General features: G+C 38.6%; 1 protein-coding gene across 7 annotated transcripts in view; it reads left to right on the top strand.

Annotated features, from left to right (window-relative positions):
• The window catches only part of INPP4B (inositol polyphosphate-4-phosphatase type II B), a 293,487-nt gene that overhangs the window by 106,075 nt on the left and 159,943 nt on the right, over positions 1-27,469 (top strand). For 6 of the 7 annotated variants that reach the window (XM_033059958.2, XM_033059956.2, XM_033059957.2 and 3 more), the window contains 3 exons: positions 1,911-2,135; positions 3,789-3,833; positions 26,356-26,474. In XM_033059958.2, coding sequence (XP_032915849.2) covers positions 2,045-2,135; positions 3,789-3,833; positions 26,356-26,474 — 255 coding nt within the window. In that variant the 5' untranslated portion in view covers positions 1,911-2,044. Of the gene's footprint in view, positions 1-1,905; positions 2,136-3,788; positions 3,834-26,355; positions 26,475-27,469 lie in introns of all 7 variants that reach the window. The other variant, XM_033059960.2, reaches the window with a different exon arrangement.

Genomic DNA, 27,469 nt, shown 5'->3' with positions numbered 1-27,469 from the left:
GTTTTTTTTAAGTTCAAGTGACTGCTAGCTCATTTTGATCTTGATGCAGGCTGGTAGCATGCTTTTTCTTTCCTTCCCTTTTCATTTTCCTCTAGTAGCTCCAAAATACTATGAAATATAACAGAGTTCTGACTCACTGATGTCAGTGACAGAAAGGAGTAGAGCACTCTGCTGGTGCAGACCTTACCAGAGCAACAGAAAAATTGTCTCTTCTGAATACAGCTCTTTCTGAAGGTTACTGCCCTCATGGCTCACATGCAGTACCAGATCACTGCAGAGCTTCCAGCTAAATCTTGTATTTCATCAGTCATCTTTGACAAACAGCAGAGCTCAGCTTGGTCAGGTTTGGTCACTCAAGAACAGATCTTGTGTGAAGCAGGATTGAATGAACATCTGCAGCTCCCAACGATTTTGGATATTCTTCTCTCAAGAATTGAATACCTTTTTTTTTTTTTTTTCTAACGGAGCCAAGGCTAAAGGCAAGCATTTGAATCTCTATTAGCTTTTTATCTCCCCCTGAAGCAGATGTTTCCACTTTGTTTCCCTTTCCAGTCTTTCCTCATGAAATCTATGGTCCAACTGGTACATGAAATGTTACCCGGCACTTTCAGCAGCATCTGCAGCTGCACAGTTTGATCTCCTTAGATCCAACCCAGACAAAAACCTTGTCCCACCTCCACAGGGATTTGTGTACAGTTTTTAGAGCCTTCCAGACTTGAGGTTTCATCTTTTATCCCCTCCATAACCATAAAAGCAGAGGTAATTGTAACTGGCAGATGCTCAGTTTATGAAGTGCAAACAGGTTTTTGAATAACATGTGTGCAAGTGCCCAAGGTTAGATACTCAAGGTAGTAAAAGGAATTTAAGTTCCTGTTGTATGGAAAAGAACTTTTCTATGTTTGCATTTTGAAACTAAGTATGAAAACTTTCAGTGTTCTTTTTCATCCAGTGATATGATACGTGGCTGATTTAGCTCAGAATGATTTTGATGCCCAACAAAATACTTTAGTCCTTGTTAATATAATAGTAAAGGTGCTTTATAGAGTTTTATGTTTCTAAATTAGTTGGTAACTTGTTTTAAAGAAGCATTGATTTTCTTTCTTTCCCAGTTTGCTATTCTTGGTGTGTGTTGCACTAAATGTCATGTTGAATTTGTGGCTCTCTGAAACCATCTATACTGCAGAATTTTAAATGCCTAGGAGGTATTTTTTCTTCCTCTTCTAATCTTAATCAAATGACCAACCCTTGCTGCTTACCTGGACTCCCGGGGAGCTTGAGCTTTCCCTCCCCCCGCCACTTCTTTTGTTCTCAGAAAATTTGGTCATTAAACAATTAGACTCCAGGCAGAACAGCAAATGACACATGGATAGTAATGAGGTCAGAAGCTCCCACACACAACCTGTTGAATCTTCATAAGGAGTTAAGTCATGCTAAATTACCTGCATGTGTTCCTGATCTGTGTTCTGGCAAGGATGAATGAGAGGTTGAACATAATGGAAATCCTTAATAGAAGAGATGATGGACACATTCATTCTGGTGAATCCCACTCTGACGGAGCTGTGTCTGCTGCCCTGGCTAAATCAAATTCTTTGTTAAGTTAGCAGCTCTGAGAGCTGCCTGCTAGGCTGCAGAATCTGTGCTGGGAAAGGATTTCTCATTTTGGTTTGATTCTGCCACCTAATTTAGTCATCTGTTGACTGATTTTGGAGCTACTCTGTGGATGTGTTTAGTACTGCCCTGAGTCTGAAGGAGCTGGGCTGTGACTCCAGAGGCGGACGGGGCTGTGTGGTTCTGTGTCCATGAACATAAATGTGTATATGGTGGTTTGATTGTTTGTGACATCAGTATTTCCATCATCCCCCTTTCCAGTCACAGTCCCTAAGAGGTGCTTTCATGCTTTCTGAGTGCAGAGTTTCAGAGTGGAGAACCGGATCTTTACCTTGAAGCCGCATCGAAGCCAGACTGTGAATATTGGGCCGTGGCACTGGGAGAGGAGAACCCGGAAAGTTTGCGGAATAAAATCCAGCAGCTCGGGAGGCTGATCATGGAAATCAAAGAGGAGAGGTCATCAGATGAAGCACAACAGTTTCTCCCTTCATCCCAGTTAGACAGTCTAGGAGAGCCCCAGTTTACAAGTAAGTGCACGTACTCATTTTATGGAGCGGTACAATCCAAGTGACCCGGTCTCTGTGGCAGTTCAGCTAGTGTCACAAGCAGGGTACAAAATGCTGCTCAACTTTTTGTCCAAGTGCAGTTTAGAGGAAATAAACTGATGAAAATAATTTTTCACCTTTTTTCCCTGGTATATTTTGGTTTATGCTCATAACCTTCAGGGTAACAAATGTGTGATTTGTGTTTCTGAGTTTTTCCCTCTAACCTGTTTTATTCACAAGACTTAAAGTACTTTTTTTGTCTTTTATGTGCTATATGAACATATGGACTACTGTTTAAAATATAGTCTGACAACTCTGAAAATGCATAAATCTTTAGTGATACTTAAACTGGTATCACAGATTTGTTCTGTGTGGTCTAAAAGCACTCTGGGGATTTGAATGCAAGTAGCCATATGTTGAGTTTTATTTGGTGCACTGGAGTCAGAAGACTGTATTTCAGTTGCCTGGTCACTTCATCAATTCTGTATCCAGCATATTCATGCAGGTGTTTTAGGCCAATATGCTAGTGGCAGAGTTCAACTCAGAAATTTCTTAAATCTCCATTAAAAAAAGAGAAAAACCAAGTAACTTTAATTTGTTCTTTTCTTTTTCATCTTTCTAAGCTCTGCAGCTGTAATTTTTCTTACACAGATGTGAATGAATAGCTGCACTAATGATAATGGTGTGAATCTAGATTTAGCAGCATCAAGTTTTTAAGGAGCAGACACAACCACAAGTTTGGGATGATTTTTTTTTTGTGTTTGTGGATTTTTAAGTTATTTTTTAAACAAAAATCTTATTTCATATCATATACTAACTCAATCCTTCCCATCTGGCCAATTTCTTCAATACTGACCAATAACTAATAATGCCTACTGGAGACCATACAAAAATGTCAAGAATAGAGAGTTTAGTTTCTGTAAGTTCATTGAAACTGTAGTTGTGCTCCAATTACTTTCTGCATCAGGTGAACAACTCAGTGTTATTCTCCTATCCCTCCTTGCTTCCTATGTTTCTCTTGTTGCATCTCTGTGGTTCACTGCTTTATTTTAGCACAAGAAAATATTGCCCTTTGCAGTAAAATATGCAATAGAACGTAATTCCACAATGGATTTAACTGTTCCTGCTATGTGAGAAGAGGAATTCATGTAGTTATTTTCCAACAAAAAAGTTGGGTTTGTTACTTTACAATTTGTTTGCAGATCAGTAATGTGTTTATATTTTGCTATATTAATCTAATTTACCTACTTTGACAAAACATGAGGTTGGTTTTTAATGCGATGACATACCTACTTAAAAATTACTTTTGAGACTTTATTTTTTTCCAACACACACATAGTCATCCATTGTGACTGAAAATCTTACGAGTACCCATCCTTGAAAGCCTGGGATTTTTTTTCCTATTTTCCTTTGATAACATCAGCAAGTTTCTATTAAGGAGGAAGTTTTCTTCAAAAGTAGCCTTTTTTCATTCGAGTATTTCATCCAAGTTTGCTTTGACCATGAGTTTCTAACAAAGAATGTTACTTCAGTGGCAATGGCAGTGGTTATAGGCATGTGAAAGTTTTACTGTGTATTAAAAAGCATGACATGGAAATCTAATTATTTCTATTTTTTTTTTCTTGACCTTTTAAGGTATTCAAAGAATTGCAAATGAGCCAAAGCTGGAGTTCAGTCTTGGTAAGATATAATTTTGAATTTTTGGAACTATAATGGCTTGTCTGTGTGGGAGGAGTTTTTATATATATATGTAGTGTTATACAGTGTAACATGTGACCTGTTTAAAAAAAAATGAAGGTCTAGGGTGAGAGAAGTGCCTCTGCATGTCTTTTGAAATGCTGATTTTAGTTTCTTAATTGGTTGAAATGGCTAAAGGTTTATTGAGTGTTCTAATGCTGCACTGCTCTATCAGGCTGAAAATCTGCCCAACAGCTTTGCAAATGTGGTTGGTGAAATGCTACTTATTTGGAGAAAGAAATTTAATTTGATTTTTTTTAAGCAGTATTCAGATATAAGTAGTGTGGCTTTAGAACAAATTTTAATCTAAACATATTATTTGGTAGTGAAGAGGCAATGTTGAGGTTTACCTGAGTTTAATATTTTATACTTAGTAGAAGTAGTTGGTATATGAGAGCTATATATTGCTATAATATATAACAGAATTGTTTTGGAAAGTGTTTTATCAGCTCAAGCTTCCCCCTCCATTCAGAGGCTGCAGAATGATTCAGATTGCTTAGTAAGTCAAGTAATCTAATTGTATAATGATATATTTGTAATACAAGGTCAAGGAGAAAAATGTCAGCCCAACTGTGCAAAGCAAACTTGGCTACTTTTCACTGTTCTTTCAGTGCAAAAACTTTGAAGCCATTGAAATAGTAAGGGACATAATTATTGGCTGGAGAAACACTAAACACAATAATTCCATGAGGGAAGTAAGAATGACAACTAGGTTTAGTTGATTAGTGGCTGGACTCTCTTCAGGGTCTTAGCCAACTGAAATGATCCTGTGATTATTCCCTGCTCCAGGGTATGGTAAAATAACACAGTTACAAATAGTGTAGCTTTTGAAATGTTTGATACTGTGTGCTGAGTGCATTGTGTACTAAAACTTGTCAGATTTGTTATGATTTTTACATCCGTGTGACCTGCGAATATTTGTGATGTTGTGTAGCTGCACACTGAGAAACTTTTACTTAGTGTTGTTCAGTGTCTGTTAAATTTACTCTGGTATAAAAACTTTTATAACATCTGTTGCAAAAACGTTTAAGAGGGAGAGGGAAATATAGATAACTGTAAGCAGAATATTATATAAATATCAATTAGACTCCACTCTTTTGAGACTTTAAATAGTCTACAAACAAATATACTTCAGAAACCCCAAACACAGTAAATAGGATGGCATCAGTGATGTGACTTCAGGTTCTGGCTCTGCCCCTTGCATTTTGGGAGCCTTTTTCCTGGCCTTGTTCTTGGAACTGGGTTACACTTGGCTTGTGTGCTGCTGCAACTAGGCTGATGGAAAAGCTTAAAACTGAACTAGGCTGATTGAAAAGCTTAAAGTGGTGCCCTTTGCGACAGACTCAGTTCTGTTTGGTACAACTGTTTTTAGAATACCTTAAATTTTATCTGTGTATTTTTATCTGTATGTCTTTTAAAAATTAGGCAGTTATGGCATTAAAAAAGAATTTGTTGAGTAGGTCATGAAGTTTTTTTCTGTATAGTTGATTTCTGCAGGAGTTGTTAAATGCTGGCATGGAACAAAGGCCTCGTTCTCTGTTGGAGGGAATCACCACGGTATAATAATCGTTAAGGGCAGATTTAACTTTTCTGTGCATTTCTATTTACATTTTATAGGTGATGTGACTGTAGTATTTGGGCAAAGCCAGTAATTGCAGCGTTCCAGCAATAACAAACTCCCACAATGACTCTGGAGTAGTGTAGGAGAGGGAGGAAGGCGCTACAGGCGCTGACTGCAAATTAGATCAGCAGTGCTTCAGGAGAAGTTGCTCTCAGTGATAAATGTGCCCCAGCAGGCAGAAGTGTAAAAACAAAGTAAAGCCATTTTCAGACTTGTCTGGGCTCGTGCTGGATGGATCTCTGTTCACTCAGTGTCAGTATTTGTGTTTTGCATTGGGCTGTTTCTAGTAGCCATTTATGTTCTGTGGTTTGTTCTGCAGCATTATTGATTGAGTCATTGCAGCCCTGTGAGAGATTTTAGACACTGGCTCCTGTTGCTGCTCAGGTAACAAATAGGAGTAGCAGCATAAACCTCTTGGTTTTGGCTGATCCTCCAGCCCAGAGTCATTAAGTCAGGGATATTTGGCAACACAGGCAATTATATAAAGGTAATTCTTGGTATCTTGATCATTAAACAGTACTAAATAATACTTAAGCATAACACATTTGCATTAGGGGGATCCACCTCTAGTGAGTTAACATTCAGTGGCATTCTTAGCAGTTATCCTTCTTACTGGAATACCAACATTCCCATGCCAACACCTCCTAGCTCCAGCAACCCCAGTCTCCAGCACTGTGCTGTTGGTACAGATGTGCAGCAGACACCTCCTGCTGCTGAGTGACACAGGAACAACTGAGCTGGGAAGGACGCTCATGCTGTGTAGCCCAATCAGTTGAAATTCCCCTCGCAAGGGCAGCCAGTGGAGATGCCCCTGGGCTGTTCACCTGGTTACTGGCAGGGCTGGCAGGGACTCTGCAGCCTGGCCTGTGTGTCTGGGGAGCACCACTGCTTGACTGACACCATCCTTTGAGGGATTTTATCTAATTAAAGACTTGGCATGCACTTTAGCTAATCAAGGACTTCCAAATCTCTCCCTGAGATGAGCCAAAGCATGGGAAGCAGGGATGAGAGAAGAATTTGCTGCAAGCAAGTGTCACAGCTATGATGTGTACCTGGCTTGGGTAACCAAATCTTAGGGCTCTGTAGAGACATTTCAGCTTGATTAGGCTGGTATTTGGCATTTAGAATTTGGAAGGCAAGTCTAATAGTTAATGATGTATAAAGCTGGTCTCTAGCCCTGAAGGAATGGGTGCTGTCTAATTTTCTTCATATTGGTTGTATAATCAATATTATTATTTTAGTTAAGTTCATATATGTGCAAGTAGACATTTGCTTGTATCAGTTGATTTAAAAATGTGTTTAAATATATTAAAAATTGTAACATCTCATAATTGTAGTTTGAGTCTCTGGTCACTTGTTGATCAATAAATAACGTTCAGAAGAGGAACCTCAGTAACTGAGGCAAAATACAGCTTTTAATAATATTTGGGTGCTGCCTAATATATGATTTTTTATTTAGGGACATATCTAAATACTGCTGTATTTAGTGTTTGAAGTTCTGATAACTAAATTTTGAAATAATGATATTAAAATTCTTCCTAGAATTTTGTATTTTGTTCTGGTAGTTACCTTGCAACATCCTATGTCCATAATACTGTGGAAAGCATTCTCTTCATGAAATGTCTAAATATTGCCTTCTCTTATTTTGAAGTTCAATAAAGAGGTATTTTTTTTCTTGTTCCCTGAGGTTAAAGCAAAGAATAAAACTCACCTGAATTACACCTTTCCAGTACAATACACTCAGCATTTTCAGGAGTGTGCCTTTCTTGTAACTTAACTTTGGAGACAGAGCATCCTTTAGACAAAGATTTTTGAGTTTTATATTCTGAACCTTGTAGCTGCTGCTAAGTTTAACTGAACAAACTCTCTTGTGTTCAGCATTTTGAGTGCCTGTGTTCTGCATGCAGTTCCATGGAACATTATGAGGTAGGATAGGACAGCCTGTGCAGGGTACTGAGTAGAGAGGAGCAGAGCAAAAGGAATTAAACCAGATGCTGGGCCTGAATAACAAACCAGTGAAACTGATAAAAATCTTTCCCATGACTTTGAAGTGTGCAGGGTTAGATCTTATATGGATGTTTATTTTGAAGCTACCCTTCTTGGTTGCTTCTCTAAAATATCCCAGCCCTTGAGTCCCAGATCTAACTAAATATGTTGTGGGTTCCTGACTTCAAAGCAGCTGTGCTACATCAATGTGAAGTATGTGAGCCCAGCTGAAGTGTGAGGTAATGGTTATTCCTGCATGTTACTGAACACTATTGTGAAGTTTCCAAGAGCTTGTACTTCCAAGGATATTTGATAGTGAACTGCCAAAGCACCACAAGAAAACTGCAATCAGAAAAATGAAGGGTAGAATGTACAGTTGGTGGTCAAAGTGCTCAAATGTGAATTCTGTAATGACCATGATAATAGGGAGAAATAAATTAGAGAAAATAAATAAGTTTGTTAGTTACTCTTTCACTGTCCAATACAATTTTTGTGTTTTTGCATTTGTCTAATCGCTTAGAGCTGTGAAGAGAGAGCAAGGATATGGTGGCTGTAGTATGGTAATAGTAACCAAAATAGCTGTATAGAAAGGAATGTCTCTGCACGTATCATAGCATATTCAGGTGGTAAATTTAATGAGAGCACCTGTCTGACATTTCCAAAAGTACCTTTTTTTTTTTTTTTTACAACTATATTAGGGCAGTGAATTTTGATACACTGTTCTATTGTAGAGTAACCTCTAGGTACTTTTCAAAGTGTAGAGTAATGTAAATCTTGTATTTATGTGTTTAAAAAAATCTCACTAAATATTGCACAATTCACAGAAAACTCGAGCAAGTACTTGAAAGAATTAAAATTTAAAATTTCTAGTTTGTTTTTTCTTTTTACCAAAGTGGGTTGATAAAAAGGCAGTCTACCTGTAAATTCAGAAGTTTTTTTTCTTCAGGGTCTTGCTGCTCAAAGAGCATGACTAAATGATTTTTCCAATTCTGAAACATAATCTGGAGCTTTTTCAGCAACAACTGTTCCTGGAAGAAAGATAAGCAGAAAGACTTGTTTTATCCTTACCACAAACTTGAAGCCAATCTTGATCCTAGCAGAACTTGCCCATTTGGTTATCCTTGTTCTTCATCAGGTTATGAGTTGATGAATAAATTATGCTTTGTTGGGTTAACCAAATTTTTAAACAAGTCATCATCACACTTTTGAGTAAATAATTTCTCTGCGAATCAAACTCACAGTGTCACTTATTGCTGAGAGGTGTTTATCCCTCCAAACAAGTTGTGTTGGCCACATGAGAAAAAATAGCAACAAAAATATAAAAATGAAAGCTGGGTTTGGGAGTTTTAAAATTTATTTTATTTATTCATTTTGCTCTTTGTTGTTGTAACAATTTGCCAAATTTTACTTGAGTTTGTTCTAGTCCCACTAAAATTCCATCTTCCACCAAACCAGCTAGTCAGACTTTTTTCTTTAGATTTACTGATGTATGTTAGTTACTGTTACATCCCAACAACAAATAGTAAATAAAAGACAATTTAAATTGAACAGAAAAGATTCAGGATGTTGAAGAGCTACCACGTGATTGGAAAGAATGTTCTTGTTTTCCTCTGGGAACTACTTATTTGACTTCTGTCTGCTTTGAGACTTTTGCACTGCAGCACAAGATGCCTTAAATGCAGTTTATTCTTAGTAACTCAGTGTTGCTAGGATGAGTCCTTTTTTGACTGATAAGAATCCTCCCAAAGATACAGCAATTCAAGCCAGTCTGAGACTGTTGCCATGTTTTGACTTAGGGCTTGTAATGTTTTTGCAGTAACTCCTGCAGGAATTTCTTCTTCCCCCACTTCTGCAGGAGAACTTGAGCTGACTTGCAGTTGGTTTCAGTGCAGATAAAGCAACAAGTGAAACAGCCTTCCAAAAAGGATTTAAGGTAGTGAATGCCTATCATCTTTCACATCATGCTGTCACCTCTCTTGGCAGTGTTTGATGCTGGATAATGTATAATAATCCAGCAAATTGATGAATGCTGTTGAGTTACTGACCCCCAAGGAGAACCAGCTCTTCTTGCTGTGCTCCTGCATTCTCTGGCACTCACAGCTTTCTTTGTTATATGTACACATTGTGGGAACACTGCTGAAAAGTCATTTGAAAACAGATTTGCCGTGACCCCACATATTTTTTTTTTAATCCACTTCTCCTCCCACAGTGCTTTGCTCACTTTAAAGAAGGCTTTTGGGATTCTGTGATACCCTTGCCATACTAAGCCTAACTGTCTGGGATTTTTAAATAGGCAGCTTTTCAAAGCACTGTTCCTTCATCATTGTGCACTTCTCTGAGCATCACTCACCATAACTCCTGAGTTTTGAGTTTTTCATACTCTGTCAGGAAAAAAAGGCCAAAACTGTCTAGATACTACCATCAAGATTTGGTAATGTTCAAAAAACAAATCCAGGAAACAGTTTGTGTGAGGTGGGATGGGTGTGTGTCATGGACACATGCTCCAAAAAGCTCAAAACCAGAATCCTTTTCAAAGACTCATATACTTGTTTGGTTTTTTTTCTGGCTTAAGTGGGTTTGAGTCCTAGAGAATTAGACTGGATTTTAAAATCTGTACCTGTAGGCACTGTAATTCTAGAAATCTATCCTTCAATCCCTTCAGGGCAGGGATTGTTTTCATTTGCATTGCAGCTAGAGAAGCAGGATGCTGTCACAGTCCTTAAATATTAATCTGTAATAATTGTAGGGCTTAATATGCAAGGAGTCAAAAATTCCAACAATGAAACTTGGGAAGATGAACAGTTAGTGTTCTCTCTGCTTTTTGCATATTAAGAGAAACTGAAAATTCTGCTTATAATACTACATACTTTATAGTTAAATAGAGTTCTTAATGGAATTATCTATATGTAGAGTTATAGAGATATCTATTTTATGTAATCCATAAATATGAAATTTATTTTGTTATATCTAGTGCGGCATTACTCATTTTTGCGTGTTATCTACTTTGTTTCTGTGTCAGTAAGAAGCAATTCCTAATAGAAGTAGTCACAGAAATATTTCCAGCTTGTCAGTGTCCATTGATACATAATGATTTTCATTAACTAGCTTTAACTTGTGTAAACTCAACTTGTGTAGGTGTTAGAGATGGAAATTCTACATTACAGGGTGCTATGTAGCAGTTAGTCCCCATGATGAGCTGTTTTAATGCAGGGATGTTTGTTTGCTCTGAAGTGGGTCAGAGCAGAGGATGAACCAGCATGAGGGACCAAATCATTTCTGTCTGAGTATATTCCTGTGTGCTGGATTTACAGAAATCTGCTGATGTGCTGATGCAAGTAGAAAGAAGCATGAGGATGTTTTGAGTATCGATACTAAACCCAGGTGCAAACTGAGTTTCAGGTAGTTTTCTTCCATTCTGCTCCATGAAATTGAAGTATTTCCTGTTTCCAGAAGCTTTTACTTTTAGGAAAAAAATTGTATTTGAACAACCAAGAGAAAGTGATTGACAAACGCATAAATATAAATATGTATAAATCAGGGCTGTGACTAAGGGAAACTTTTAAATCTAATAGCATACAGATTCTCACAGTGACTTTCACATGTTTTGATATAAACACTTACCTACAGATAAATTTTGAATGGCTATGGCTAATCTGTTTGGAGAGGAGTTTGTAGATACCTGAATTTGAAAAGCTATTTAACAGTTGAAAGAGTTTTTTGGAATTTAGCCATTCTGAGAGACAGGGGTTTATCATCTTAGCTCTCCAATGATGCAGCAGATAATAGGATTAAATTCTGTAAGGAATCTACAAATCCTGAAATCTTGTCAGTTAGAAAACCGCTGGATTTGGAAGTCCAGGGGGAAAAAAAAAGGAGGATAAGACTAGGAAGGACCTTTTCTTTTCAAACCTTAAATAAATAAAATTGGTAGTCTTGTCAGTAAAATCAGGTTTGGTTTTTTTTCTTGATACTGAAAATGCTGCTTGTGTGTCTATGGCATGTTTTTCTCAGACTTTACAACTGTTGTCTCATGTTTGCAATATTCCTTTTATCCAAAATTTCAGAGGCAGGGTTGTATCTATGCTGAAAACTGTTGGGTTTTCTGTGAAGAGGAGTGCCAGCTCAGTACCCCAGTGAGGAAACAGATTAATTACAAGAGCTCAATCTTAGCATGGACTCATTTACCTCACTCCATGCTGCTTTACCTGAACTATTTCTAGTTTCTGAGGTAAAACACTCTTAGCTATCAGTAATACAATGATAATTGTAAGGCTGATTGAAAGTTATGTAGGAAAAGGGCTCCAGAATTACTCAATTTTTACCTATAGGTAGAGATTTTATGAAATTCTCTCAAAATTGAGCTTTTGTGTAAACTTTTTCTCACTTGGGTATTAAAAAAACACCAACAAATAACTCAGTGGATACCTTAATTTTTTCTTCAATATTTTCACAAGCACAGTGCTTGGCTTTTGAATTCTTGGGTGCTCTGGTAAATGTGACATTAATTTTTCAATTATTCTGATGAAATGGAAAACTTGTGTTTCCAGGGTATTTTTAAACTAGTTCATAGGAAAGTAGGATTAAAGATCATTGCATTAGAGAGAAGTTATTTTTGGCACACACTGCTGCTCTTTTTCCATCGTTATTTTTCTCTTCCCCCTTTTGCCTGAAGATAAACCTCCTATTGTGCATACTTTCTCCTCTTTGTCTTGCTAGTCCGTGTGCTCTTTTCAGTTCAATATCTGAACCTGATTTTTCTCAAAAGAGGCTCTCCAGATCCCCTAGGATGGCTCCCAGTGGGTGTGGTAGATCTCAGCAGGAGATTTGACTTGCGGGGGCTGTTTGCCCATACACAAACGCACGCGTCCTTTACCCCTTCGGGCTTTGGGATGTTGGAATGGCAGAAGAGAGCGAGTGGGAGAAGGTGTGGCTCATCTGGGAAGGGGATAACCTGGCAGTTTTCTGCCATGGAAGGAGATTTTCTGGGCAGCATCTTCCCAGTGAGAGTGGCCCTGAGCTCAATGTCCCGTTTTATCACTGCACATCCACAAGGACGGCCCCTAAGTGACCAAATGGCTTTGTGCTTACTTGGTGCATAATAAATCTATGACTGATTTCTCTGTGGGTCCAGGAATCTTGTCTGAATGAAGAGGACTCTTTGGATCCTCATTGAGAATGCTTTCTATTGCAGATACTTGTACACAGAGATCAACAAGCCAAATAAAGATGTATTATTCCTTTGTTGTTGTAAAAAACTCTGTAAGAGTTCCTTACCTACAACTGAGATTTGGATGGCAGTCCTGGCCCTGCTGCTTTCTTCCAACCTTTCCCTGCCTCCCAGGAAGCTGACATTTTAACTATTCAGAATGCAGTAGGTTTGTTTTTTTTTTTCCTTAACTATGCTTTTGTCAGAGAATCTTAAAAGGTGTACAGTGTCTGCACAGTGTTTTCAGCAATAGATATTGGTCTTCTCCACAGCTTCATAAATCCTTTAAAACAACACTGTTTCTTCTAGAAACAGTGCATTTTTCATCAAACTGCAAAGTGTGGTAGCATTAAAATTTTAAACTTTATATCTACTTGAAGAAGAAATTGTGTGCACCACTAAGTTTGCTGAAGAGCCGTTTTTAGTATCCCTGGTTGTGTGCTTCAGTGCCTGACATCTTACTTTTCTCTGCTGCTGCCTAATGGTCCTTGCAGTTCTGGGATTTTTTCCTAGGCAGGAATGAGAAATAAAATTTATTTTGGAATTACTGGACAGGGACAATTGGGATTTGTTTTACTGTGAGAGTGGTTAAGCACTGGCACAGATGACCTCAGGAGGTTATAAAGTCTGTCCTTGGATGAATACCCAAATGGTTGCAGTCTGTAGTTGACCCTGCTTAGGCAGGGGGGTTGGATTTGTTAAGCTTAAGGCAGATTCTAATATCTCTGTGCCAGGGATTTGTCATGTAACTTTCCAGAAAGGTTTTGGAGACTTCTTAGAGCTGGTAGTGATTTGGTTTGACATGGATTCCTCTAATATTCTGTACTGTATATGGACAGTAAAGTATCTGTTGATCCTCACTGTTGTTGGTACCTTGCTTTTGGTCTAAAAAATCTTCAGGATCTCTAAAAAATCACTTACAGTTATGTTGAAATTAGACTATTTAAAGTTGTTGCTATCTACGTGGATTTAAGTTGTTCTAGGGAACTTCCACCCTTGAATCATCATTACACTGTTATGTGGGGCACACTGAAAACACCTAAAGAATTTAAAAGTAGCCTGAATCGCCTTTCTTTTTGGGCAGACAGAGTCAGGACTGGATAGAGTCAACTGTTGTTAAATTAGATTTGTGGATCCTCTTGGCCTGGATTATATGTCACTGGTGCTCATTTTTATGATTTTTTGTATACATACAAAATTATGTTTATTGCTTTTCATGTATATTCTCTCAAGGAAGAGATATTTGTAGGAATGTTTGTAAAATGAAAACTAGAAGTAAATCATCTTTAGTAAACATGTATTTACAGCAGTGGTGTTGGCCAGGAATAAAACTGAAATGGACTTTTATTCTGGGTTGAAAATGTTAGCCCTTTCTCTGTGAAGAAAGGAATTTGGGTCAAAGACAAAATAAGCTGAGGAAACTGAAAAGATTAGTGCTCTTTTTCCCAGTGAGGTAGACCTCAGTTCTGGAGTGATGGTGGGCAGCAACCTGAGTTCAGTGGTAATGGAATGTAAAAAATATATGAAAAATACCAAATTACAATTATCTTTTGTGCAATCTATGCCTACTGCCAGGAAAATCTTCCTTATTTTGCAGTCAAGGTGAGACAGCTTTGAGTGGACACAAGCAGACTCTTAAGTCTTCCTCCCTCTTGTGTAATGGTTTGCAACTTTTTGTGGTTTGCAGCTGTGATGTTAGAGGTGAGCAGAATGCTAAACCTGTGGATCTGCTCTGTGTGTGACCCCTTTCTGGTCCAGTGCTCTACTGAATCAAGAGAGGCACTGGCCCCGTTTCTCCTTCAGCAGCCCTGCTGGGTGTGTAGTGAAGGAAATCAGCAGTGATGTTTCTTTTGCACAATGTGGATGAGCAGCTGTGCCCTGCCCCTGCCTGCCAGCCTGAGCCTGTCAGGAGAGCTGTGTGCTTTTCAGATCCTGACAGGGCCAGAGGTGGCCTTGGAGCTGCTCCACTCTCTGTCAGGGATGTGCCCTGGAGCCAACCTGCAGGTGTGTAGGGACCTCCTAGGGTTCAAAGCTTAAATACCTGGGGACATCAAATACCTCCCAAGCCAGGTAGCAGGTGTGAGGAGGCTCAGAGTACTCTGTTTAAAACCCACTTGTGGATTTATCTGGCTTGTTGAGAGTTTACTTATAACCTTTTTGCTGTCACTTTTTGCAGTTGGTCTTTTCTAACCTTTAGCCCAGACTGTAGAACACTTCAGGAAAAATTGCCTGGAGAATTGCTTCCATCTCTTTCCTTGTGTATCTTTCTCTGTGAAGGTAAAGTCACCTCATAATTCCAAAAGGGTAGAGATTATTTGGAAGACAAAAAGCAAGCAAATGATTTACAGGTTATAGTAGTCAGAGTTCTGTGCTTCTTGTGCAGAATGGTAATGACTCAACAGAAATGAAGCAAGTCTGTTGTTAGTCCAATAATATATTAACTGAAAACATTTTTTAATAACTCAAAGCATGATAGCTCTTGACTTTTTTGACTCTAATGGTACTTCACTGCATTAGCTGAACATGTGTTTCAAGTGGCAGTTGTTAAATACATCTCTGAATTTGCCTGTAGAAATAATTGCAGTAATACTTTGAAGTTATAAACCATTTCCCAATGGACTTGTTTTTAATCCTTATATGTAGAAAGAGAGGTTACATAAATGGAAAATCGTCGAATTAACAGAAAACTGAAGTAATCCTCCCCTTCTGGACACATTAGGTATAGATGTACTTCTGAAATTCTGAAATAGATGTCCTGCGGTGAGATTTGACTAAAAAATCAGGTTCTCCTGCAGGCCCTGAGGAAACTGAAATTCTCCTAAATGCAGCAGCACAAAATCCCACACAACACTAGATGCAGCATGACTGGCAGACTGACCCGAGGTTCTTTACTGAAAACAAACAAAATACTTAAGAATGCTTTTCTTCATTGTTTTGCCCTTACCCCCTGTGGCAAATAGATTTTCTAGTCCAGTTATGGACACTGTAATTATTATTATCAACCATATTTTTGAGTGGTTTTTGCCTGTTATGTGGACTTAAAAATTGATATATAATAAAGAAACATTTTTGAAATTTACTTCAATATTCAAAACCACTCTTCACACCTGACAAGTGAGGATTGATGTCTGTAGGAGTTTCAATGAGCTGCTTTAGAAACTGAAGTGGGCTAGCACTGTTTCCAACTTTGAGATGATGAGCTGCAATACCTAGGGTAATTCCGGATTTAGATCTCAAATCTGCCAGGTGCTGTCTCTACAGAGACAAAAAAATTCTTGGGTTTTTTGTTTTTGTTTACTTGTTTCCTTTTAGTCCCAAACTAATGGTTTTTTGTACAAATGAGTGGAAATAATTTAAAATTCTATCTCTGTGAGTCAGCTACGTCTTTACATGTGTCAACATATCAAAATCAAGGCAGTTTCAAATATATTATTTTTGCATGTAAATAGCCATTGTTCACCCTTGAAGAAACTTCTGCTAGAAATAAGAGTTTATTTATAGTATAAGGATCAAATTTTCTCCTTTGAAGAAATCATTAATGTCTCCCCTTTTAAATCTTCAAAATATAAACTGCAGAGTTGAAAATTTAGATTAATAATTATGAGCCAGTATCTTGGAGGAGAAATGAGCTTGTTGTTGATATTAATAAAACTACAAATACATACAAATGTATGTGCTGCTTTAAAAATGTTACTTTAAAATTCCATCTAGGCAATCACAATAGCTACAGTCACTGTGATGTTTTTCACCCTGTACTTTTTAGAAGGCTGTTTGTCTGTTCCACCAGAGTTCTCATAGCTGAGGTACATTTTTTGGAGAAGTTTAGGAGTAAAGGTTATTTCTTCAGAATACACAAGTAAACAAATACAGGATGCTTGTGGGAGATGGATTCCTTAAAGTTCGTCCTCTGACATGACCCTTGACCTGTGAGGTTTTATTATTTCTGGACTCTGTCATTTATGTGAAAAAAATACAAATATGTGTGTTCTAAAATTCTTGTGAAGGAGTTCTAGTTAGCTATTTTTTGTAGGTCCCATGCTATTAAAGCAATGATTAATTATTGGCCAGAATCACAACTTCAAAATCTTTTGCGGAGTTAATCATTCTCTTATTTGGACTTGGTTTATCTTGGTTTAATTTAGATATTAATCCAGAATTACTACCTTTTCAAACAAGTCTTACTTATGTTGGAACATCTTCTCCTTTTAACTACAGCTTGAATGCAGATTATTTAACATGTATCAAGCATTTCCCTACCAGGAAATTTAATCATTACAGGGCTAAAAGTGATTGTTCTGGATTGCAGAAATCAGTTTTCTCCTTTGATTATAAGTGTATCTTGCTCTTCTTGACCTTGTCTTTGAAGTACACTTTAGTCTGCTTTCCTTTGAGGTGTGTGGGTTTTGTTTTGCTAAAAGGTCACCTCTGGCATATTGGAGGGATTAGTCAGTGCTTTGTATTGTATTTTTTTGTAGAGAACCAGGTTTTTTAGGCTGTCTCACTCACTGATCATTTTCAACATCAAACACCCATGCAATGAGAAACAATTGTAAATCAGCCTGACATTTAGAAACCCAGCAGAGGTAGGGGTTAAAAATGAAAAAAAAAAAAAATTACAAACATATAGGTAAATCATATGCTGCCTACTTTTTTTTAGGGCCCCATTTTACCTCTTTTGAGCACTACACATGCAGAGTACTACAGGGCTCAAACATTGCTACTATCATCCCTTAGGATATGTTGAGGAGGTGATTTTGGTGGGGTTTTAAGATTATTTTATTTTGTTTTTTTTTTTTAATTAATCTTTATCAAGTTGAAACTACATCACTTTCTTTTCCCTGTCTTTGGCACAGTGAAAGGAACACAGTTCCTCTCACACAGATGAATCTTAAGGCTATTCAGTGAGACACTACATCTATAGTTGACTTTTATTATTTTCTGTCTTTTGTTTTGTGAGTTGCTGTTGCTAATGTAGCTCCCTACTGCATCATGTCCTGGCATCTTCATTTGATTACCTTTACTCTGTAACATTTTTACTTAAAGAAGGAATTAATAGTTTTATTCACCAGCAGAGCCTCATAGGGATCAGGGCTGTGGCCACACATCAATTAGCCTACAATTAATTACAGAGCTGGCTCCAGAGAATTTTACACAAAATCCTTAACACAGCCTCTAAACCTGCAGCATTTGTTAGATGTACAGTAATTTCACAATTATAAGCCGCACCATTTTGACTAAAATTTTGGTCTGAACCCAGAAGTGCGCCTTATAATCAGGTGCGACTTATATATGGACAAAGAAAGAAAAGTTACTGTTTTAGTTTGGAGGACAGGTATCTGCTGAGAAAGGCAGGAGCTTCTCTTTGAAATGGAGAATGCAGACCCCCTCCCTCCAAATTATTATAATTTTGAAATCAAGGGGCTTTCAAGCAAAGATATGGGAATTAGGAATAACAGTTCTTTTCTAGGGAAATTAAAATAGAAATACAGTACTACAAAGAAACAAACTCCAAACCCTGACAAAGTCAGAGTACAACCTGACACCCCATCAGGCAGGGTGTTGGCAGCAGTCCCATTAAATGGTGGCTGCATCCTCCTGCAGTGACAGATGTGGCTCAGTTGGAGCAGTGCTCCTGTACAAGGTGCAGTTTCCCTCTGGAGGTCCAGTGGTGATGTGGAGAAATCCGGTTTTCCTCTGGAGTCCAGTGGAGAAAGGGGCTCCCTTAGTGTCCCAAAACCTCTGTTTTTATCTTGGTAAGAAATGCTGGGCTCTTCCCCCTGGCTGGAGCAACTTCCAATGGGATGCAGTAATTTTATCAGTCCCACAGTGGGACTCAATGGCCATTAGCAGAAAATGACTCGCTGGAGGAAGGATGGGTTGTGAAAAGATAAAGAACAATGCCCAACCTGGTTTCAATGGATGGTCCATTAGCAGAATATCTCCCTTGGATCTAAGGATCACTGCCCCCACCCTCAACAGATGGTGATAGAATAGATACGTTTTCTCACACTCTGTATTGTAACCCAAGACAGTTGCCGATACCCAGAAGTGCAACTTATAATAATGAAATTACTGTCAATGTAACATCAGCTGCTTGGGGTGGCATGTCCAGGCTACAGGTGGATCTGTTTCTCCTGTGGCTGGACTTCTTCCCAGGAGCCAGAGTAGCTCCCATACAGCTGCTCAGAGCAGCTGTTGTGCAGCAAAGAAGCACCCTAAAAGATTTCAGGTTGTTGAGAGTTCTTCCTGAACCTTCTTGTCTGCTGTAGTTGCTGGACTGCGTTTCTTGACTGCCTTCCTTTGTTTTTTGTGAGGGGACCATCTTTCCTCACCAAGCCTGAAAGAATCTTATGAAGATGCATATGGAGACATGGATTTGCAGTCAGGCTAAGCAACAGCACAATTTTCTTTACATATTAGAGAAAACTCCTGTCTCTACAGTGTTGTAAAGTAATACTGCACGCTGAGGATCAAACCCATGTAATGCTGCACTTGACAAGTGGTGTAGCAGTGAATAAATGCTCTTGTCAAAGGAAGCAATGTGTGGTGTTGTAATAAGAAAAGATGTGGCAGACTGAAAACTTTGAGAGTTGGCACTTTTGTTTCTTTTCATCTTCTTGTGGTATTGCTGATTTTTTTTTGCATTTATTTTTTTTCCACAGAGATGGGAAATGTTAGGAATCAGCAGTATGTATTTTATTTTAGAAATCTAAAAGAAATGGTTATAGATTCTAATTATTTTCTGAGAGCTTATGGTATAAAGAAGGTCATAGTTCAAAGAAAAATGCCATTTACAGATTTTCTCTTTCTTTGTCTGGTACTTTAACTTTTAACCACTCTACTTTTTGGATAGTGAGAAATCTGGGAGAGAAATTACAGCAAGATTACTGCTTCATTAGATACCTGAAATGATAATATTAGGAAAAGGTGAAGTAGGAAATGGTATTTAGCTCTGTTTCCCTGAGGATTTAAACCCTTTTGTGGTATTCTGAAATACCAACGACACCAAAATAAATTGCAACCTTGGAATAGCACTATCAAAATTGATTTTGATATGAATATATTTTGGAATGTAGTAATGTTATAGCAAGTTTTTGTAAGGCTTCAAGCCCTTCCCCTCCCCCCCTTCTTTCTTAATTTCTTTCAGTAGAAAATGGAAGATCAGAGCCTAAGTATCATTAGAAGGTGGTGCCATGAGTAGAATAGTTTAGAATAGAAGCAAAGAGGATAATTGTTAATCTAAAGCAAACAGCAGGAGATCTGCTTTGCTGTCACAAGTCTACTGCAGCATCTCTGAGAAAGTTTTCTGTGTATTAGAGTCACAGTGTGCTCTGTAAGTCTTTTGGGGAAAAATGATGTTTTTGTAATTACTTGAAAGAGCTACTCAGAGATATATATTCTCAGACACACTTCCAAAAATTAAAATTGTTCAAAATTCCTGATCAAAAGCAGTTTGTTTCATTACATAAGGACATTTTCTAAGCCAGGGTGGAAGTTCTCTTATTGCTGTTGTGTAGCTGAAGTCTAGAGCACAGAGATGATGGAATTCAGTTTTCCACATCTGTAAGTAAAGCTCGAGCAGGATTGTGGATGTGCTGGAACAGATCATCTGACGCTAGCAGCGAATCAATGCACAGCAAATGTAAGTAGCGCTGGATGGATACTTAACACGTGTAACCACACATTCCCTCCTGCAGTGCAGATATGATGCCTGTGAGCTGTGTTGATGCAGTCAGCCTCTCCTGAGCCTCTTGCATCTATCATACTTAGACCCCTAAGTGTCTGGGGTTGTCCAGGCTGAATAGCAAAGCTGTAAGAGGACATGTAGCACACCAGAAGAATTGAAACCTCTGCTAAGGCAATGCTGGCATGGCAATTAAAAGTTGCAGAGGAAACCTTTGCATTGCTAAGGGAACTTCCCTGTCTGACCACCCAAGTGCCACTCTGGTAGTCACACTCCACCACCTGAGCTGGGATCAAAGCCCCCTTGCTGCTATACCCCCCACACTCACACAGACCTTGTTCTGAAATAGACAATTTCTGATTTTCCTGGTGGTAATTCTAACCAGATTAATCACTTCATCTGCAACCAACATGATGAGTGCAGCTGGCATCTCAACTCCTGGGCATGATCACTTATCCCTACCCTCCATCAGCATACAGCATTTCCCCCCAGCAGCATTCATGTGTATCTTATTTCAATGACTCATAAATAATCATATTCTTTTAGCTGCAAATTAAGTGGGTAATGACTGATGTTTTTCTGGGCAGCATACTGATATATTATTTGCAGCTACCACTGTTAATATTATTTTGTGTTTGTGGGGATTTATCCCCCCAAAACCTGTACCTGTAGAGATGCCATAGAGATTCTTTTTTTATGTTTCATTGGTTAAGACTTCTCTGCCATCTTTCTTCTTCATTTGTTGGTAGAAGTTTTCTTCCTGCTGTTTATTACACATGTCCCTGAAGGATACTAATTGTTTTATGTATGTGCATTTCCTTGAAAATATAGCTGGGTTACTTTAGCAACCAACTGTATGTTCTAGAGAACAGATATATTATTTTTATACAAGCCTCTCATCCTCAGAGACAGGAACAGTGATCTTGAATGTCTTCGTAGCTAAAAATCAGTGAATCTTTACTTATTTGCATATGTGCTCCAAGTGTGTCTTCTATTACACAGGTTATAGAGTTCACCTGAGTCTGAGCATCTGCTTTGGTCACTACAATTAAAGAGGGTCCATCCTAACGCATGCCTGTTGCACGACTGTGTAACTGTGCCCTCATTTTGTGATAACATGGACATTATCTTTTTTGTGGCCCCACTTTTTGACATTTAGTGTTGCATGGTGAATTATTGTGAGAGTTCACTTTGCAAATGGTGGGAGCAACCTCTCTGTTCTGTCCCCATCAGCACACTGAAGTATTCCTGCTGGCACAGGAATGGGATGACCAGTTAGTAGTATTTACGATAATGTTAATGAGGTTTATTACAGGGCTGTAGCAGGAAGGCTCATTAACACCATTCTGTGCTAATGCCCATCCTCAAATGTTTGTTTTGTTTGCTTTCAGGCATGTTTTGCCAAAGAGGGAACACATTGCTATTCAGTTCTCAGCCCTCTTGCAGTTGCATTCTGAATTCAGAAGTATGGCCAAAGCTTTCCTCTTTGTTCCAAAATTGGATTATTGCAATGTTTTGCATGTGCCTGACTGAAGGTACTCCTTTTCAGTGAAGGCAGAAGCAAGTGGTGATGTGCACTTCCTTCTCTTACACTTCCCTACCATCCCCAACACTCCCCAGAGTGGAGGAAAGCAAACTCTGTGCTGTTCAGTGTTCTGCTTGTAGCACAGGTCCGAGTGTGGCATTCCCTTTTTTAACATGTCCTTTTGCCCACTAAGGAATAACAACACCTTACTTACGTAAACTTAGTTTATCAAGACAGAATCTACATTATTATTTATAAACTGAGTTGCTTTGGGATAATAATGCTGCTGCATTATCAATGAAATGAATAAAAATTTGAACGTTACCTTCACATAGATATGCGTGTGAGACACAGGCTTTTCCCATGCCCCTTGTCCTCAGACACTACTAATTTTCTGTTGTTTGGACAGTGTACGAAATAGCATGCCCTGGAGACAGCAGGGTTATGTTGTTAATTCCTGTTCCTAGCCAGCCCCCTGGAATCTGTTTTGGTTTGGAATATGGAAAGGAATGAAGCTGTGGGAAACAGCGTTTCTGTCACTGGTTAAAGGAAGAGCCACCTTGCACACTGTCATATAGGCTGATACATGCATTGTGTGAATCCAGAGTATGAGCAGCCATTCACCCACGTACTGTGTTTTCACTCACTAACAAAAATAAACTATTCAGTTTCAATGCCATTTCCCATTTTTTTGGTCTCCTCCTTGGCTCATTTCCCGAACAACTCTGAGCTGGGGATGTCTTTCATTCCCACTGCCCACGTTGTGTGTTCTAGCTACTGGATCTCTTCCATTTCTGGGAGATGCTGCATCTCCCTCTTTCTCTGCCAGATTAATTTCATTTTGTTTTTCAAGTGGGCTTTGTGCTTGGAGCAGAGAGGGCTGAGTGCCTGGTCAAGTGTTACAGTTTGAGGAAAGGTAGATGGTAAATTTCCAGGCTATTTCTATTTTGAGTTTTGTTTGTTTCCTTTCTTCTTACTGCTATATAATAATTGGGGTTTTTTAGTTTTTCTATCTCTATTCTTACTGCTATATAATAATTGGGGTTTTTTAGTTTTTCTATCTCTATTCTCTTCCTATATAGAAGTAACATTTTCAGAAAATCATCCAAGGTCCCATGAGGAAACAGTTACCAGCCTTTTGCTTCTTTTTGTGGGCACACACAGAAGGACAAAGAGCACTGCCATCATGTCAGTGCAGCACAGAGATCAGTGAAATATCGATGTTTGTTTCTTCCTGCTAGCCTAACTTTTTTTCTCTGTTGATATCAAAGCGTAAGTTATTCCTGATGCAGTTCTTCCTTAAACATTCATTGCACACCGATAGGCTCAGCAGAGGTGGGGTCACCAGGGGAATGCATGACTCAGGCTTTTACACACTGAGTCAACAGTCACAATGAATACATTCATATACTTTCAGCATGTAAGTACAAGCTGGCGCTTCGTTTCACTGAGTTCTGTCGATGAATTTTACCAGAATTAATTCAGACATAATGAAGTATTGAGAATTAACATCACCTGTGGTCTGCTTGGGCATAGTTATGGTGGAAAGTGCGTTGATGTTGTTACCTGCTCTCACAGTGTTACGTTTTGCAGTTAAGGAAACAGCCTCAGAATGCCTTACATGCTTGTTTTCATCAGTTTCTGTTGGAGTGGTATACTAATAATACCTATCAGGTTTAAATATACAACATCTAGCTGCTCTTCTGTGTAATGTTTCATGTCCATTATGTTTCTTTGGAGTCCTAAGGTTTTGGAGATGTTGATAGTAAAGTTTTTCTAAGGGCAGTAGTGCAGCATGGGGCTGTGAAGCTTGCCAGGCTGCGAACAGGATATAACAAGCTTTTGTTCTTTGGCATCAGCTTAAAAGTAGTCCTTTTGTTTTGTTAAACTTTTCATTTGGGCTGTTTTGAAGGGAAGTGATGCACTGTGGCTCAAACTGTGACAACTTCTGTGTTCTTTACCAGGGACAACTTTATTGAATATTCTCTCTGACTGAAAGGCGAGTTGTGAACAGCAGTAGTCCGGTGTCACAATAGAGATAAATAACATTGTCATCAAAGTAGATGCAGGTTTCATTTAATTTCATTTATCCTTCTGCACTGGTGTCTCCCAAAGAGTTCTGGTGCTTTATGCTGATCCTCCCTACTGGAGCTATGCAGATGAGTTATTTTCCTTTCAGCTCTGTCCAATGAAATTCAAGATCATGCTGCTAAGCCACCTTTTTACAGGAAAAAATGATCTAATGACTGGATTGCAGTACTGTCACAGAAATAAATTGTCTCTTGTGTTCAGATAGCACCAAGGTGGTGACCACGTAGTGCAAATCTTCTTCCTATTGTTAAAGATTTCTCAATGGCATAAAAACCCGTGCTTTTGGCAACTAAAAGATTTAGTCACATCTAGATAATATATTTGAGACAAGCCACAGCTAGATCAAACTATTATTTGTGAGGATTTTACCTCCATTCATCATGCTCTAGTACTTTTTGCAAGAGTTCAGCTGTAGAGCTCCTGCCCGAGTCACTGGTAGTGTTTTTTTGGGGTCTGATTGTATCTCATTGTTTTTCTCCCTTTTGTTGTATTCTATTGAATTGTGAGCTGACTAGCCTTCCTGTGTGGTGGGTGTGAAAAATTTGACTGTCTCTCTGTTCCAGCTTCTGATAGTAAACATGAGCTCTCTTGCCATTCCTCTGAAACTGTGCTACATTCCAAAAAATGGAGTGCAATATTTAGGAGTTGTATGGTGGCCTGAGATCAGCTTTTGCGGGGGGAGCTGGCTGTGTTTGGACATCTCAGTAATCTGCTACTACTTTTGTGGTCAGCTTTAGAGAGGACAAAGTCAAATAGTGTCAAAAGGTATCTGCCCGACCTTTTGTGCTTTGGCAACTGCTTTTCTTTATGTCAGTAATTTCTCAGGTGGTGTCAAGTAGTGCTAATATTCAGTCATTTTAATAATGCTGTGAGTCTTAGCAAAGACTTGCTGGCAGCTCACTACTTGGTGCTGTTACATCAGCTGTTTCTGAAAGATTTCATCATGCACAAACTTTTATGCTTATCCCACTTTTCCCACCAAATTATAATAGGGACAGTTTGAGACTATGTACCAGGAGATTTCATTGGCAATTTGGACTAAAGCAACAATTTTAGACTCTGAAGGTTAGATTTAATTGTCTCCCTGTCTCTTTTAACTGTAATAAAAGAGTGGTGAAAAAGCTTCAGCCAGTTTTCATTTTATTTACTCCAGCAGCAGGTTCAAGCCCAAAGGAAAAAGAAAGGTATAAAACAAGCTGAGTTGGCCTTTTGTATGTATCAGAGCTTTTCTAGCATTGGCTTCTCATCAGACCAAGTTTGCTTGCTGTGAGGATAATCTGACTCACCTTTAGAAAAGTTAAAGGTCAGCTGCACTTGAGGAAGCCCCTGGTAGGCAGTGGCTTGTAGAAAATACCCTCAACTCTTTCTTGACAATTACCCTTCCTGAATCCATAGGCTTTTCTTTGCTTGCCTCAGGCTTCTGAGATCCCAGGGTAGTTTATTTACCCTGCAGAAAGCACTGGGTAGATCCCAACACATTGTTCACTGCTCTGTGTTCCTTAGGGAAGAATAGAAGGTGAATTGTTTTTGCTTTTGAGCCAATGCATGCCCCATTAATCTGTGTCCCTTCTGTGTAGCAGCTAATTGTGCATTTATTTATTTCCTGCCTTTTCTTCAGTGCTTTCACCCTTTCATTTTGAAGGCACAAGGTGTGTTAGTCTAAAGAACGATCTCAGTCACCTGCACGATTCTGAGCCCAGGATAAAAATGAATTACTAAACCAGAACTGAATTTCTCTATTAGGTAGAACGAGTTTTAATAATGATGCTTTATAGGCAGAATGCAATTCTCATTTATATACCAGCTGCTGACAAAAGAATTGGTTATGTTGCTGTCTGCTTTCAGGTATGTAGATTTATACCTGATAACTAGTTCTGCTAAGTTCACAAGTCATAATAAACTGTATAAACCAACTTAAACCACTGAAGCAATTAGCTGGTTTAGAATGTGTGTGAAACGGTTGTGTAACTGGGAAATTTGTCAGACGAGAGCAGATCCAATAAGGCTGCTAAGAGAGATTTTGTGGGCAAATTAAACGAGTACTTATGTAAAATTAACTACTGTTGCAGCGTATGCGCACGCACGCTCGTGGACTTGGGCTGATGAGCCTCTGGCAGGGAGCTTTGCAGAAGCTGCAAGTATTTTTAGTGGAAACGAGATCTCAGCTCGGTTCTGTGGCATGTGACTTCCTATTTCTGTAGGTTACTTCCAAGGGACTTCCTCTGTTAACTCGACTTGTCTCCGGAGATTTAATCTGGAGCCAGAGCATGGTCTGCTTTGTTCAGTGCCTGCGACAGCATTTTCCTGGAGTTGGCTTTTGAGTATTTTATTTTTATTTTGCACTGTCTCCAGCATGCAAGGATCTAGTGGCTGCTACCCGTGATCGGAAGCTGAATACGTTTATCCAAGTCTCAGTGGTGCACCCAGCAGAGCACATTTTGACGCGGTACTCAAGCACTGAAATCGTGGAGGTGAGTGTTTCTTGTTCGATTAACGTGTTGATTAATGGAATGCTCATTTCTTCCTGAGAGAGTGAATTAGGAATAAAACAAGTTAGTGCACAGTCTTAGGTAAGACAAGCACACTCTGGCAGTTAGTAAAGCATACCTAAGTGTGCTGTAGTTCTTGGCATTTAACCAGGATAAACAGAAATTAACTTGGCTTTTCATGAAAGCTCTGTTGTTCCAAGTGGAGGCATGGAGAATATTCCGACTCTCCAGACATAGGTTTAGAATGAAACAGGGAAAAGTTGCTCTCATGAAGGGACAAGGCAATGCAAAATAAAACTTAATTAAGAGTATAGTGAGTTTGAAAAGTATTTTTAAATTGCAAAAAAATATAGTTGTATTATGTGGTCTGTTATCCTGTTTACTACTTGTTCTATTTTTTCCAGTAGAGAGTTGATACTTTTGCAATTTGAGAAGTTTGACCCTACATCTATAATTTGGGAAAAGTATGTGCATACGTAATGTCTGTGACTTTATATTAAATAATTAGTAACTTGCATCATACATTACAACAAAAGTTGTCTGAGGCTGCTTTGCTAGTCCTCACTTTGCCCTGTAAGCATCGGTGTCAGAAACAGCAAAAATGGTTCAGAGAAAATGAGGTGTGAGCAACGTAGGTGTAACTTGCTTAACTTACTGCAGAGATTCATTAAGAGCAGGGAAGTCTCATTGTAAACACACACATGATTTCGCCAGAGGCTTGTTTTAACTGTTAAATACAATGAGAATGTTTCATGAGCTCTTTGTGTGATTACTTTCAACCAACTACTAATTAAATTATTATGGTTTCAGCCCTCAACTATCCTGAAACTGCTTAATTCAAATATCTTGTATCTGATCAGGATGTTTCATTGCAGACTGTCTGGGATGATGTCGTGCAAAAGATGAATAGATAACTATGTGTTTTTTAAAAAACTGAAGTTGATGCATTTCCTAATGCAATGACCTAGACCTCAATA

This window comes from Catharus ustulatus, chromosome 5 (genome assembly GCF_009819885.2).
Source record: "Catharus ustulatus isolate bCatUst1 chromosome 5, bCatUst1.pri.v2, whole genome shotgun sequence".
Taxonomy (NCBI): Eukaryota; Metazoa; Chordata; class Aves; order Passeriformes; family Turdidae; genus Catharus; species Catharus ustulatus.
The sequence above is the reverse complement of the archived record's forward strand: the minus strand, read 5'-3'. Positions and strand labels throughout refer to the sequence as shown.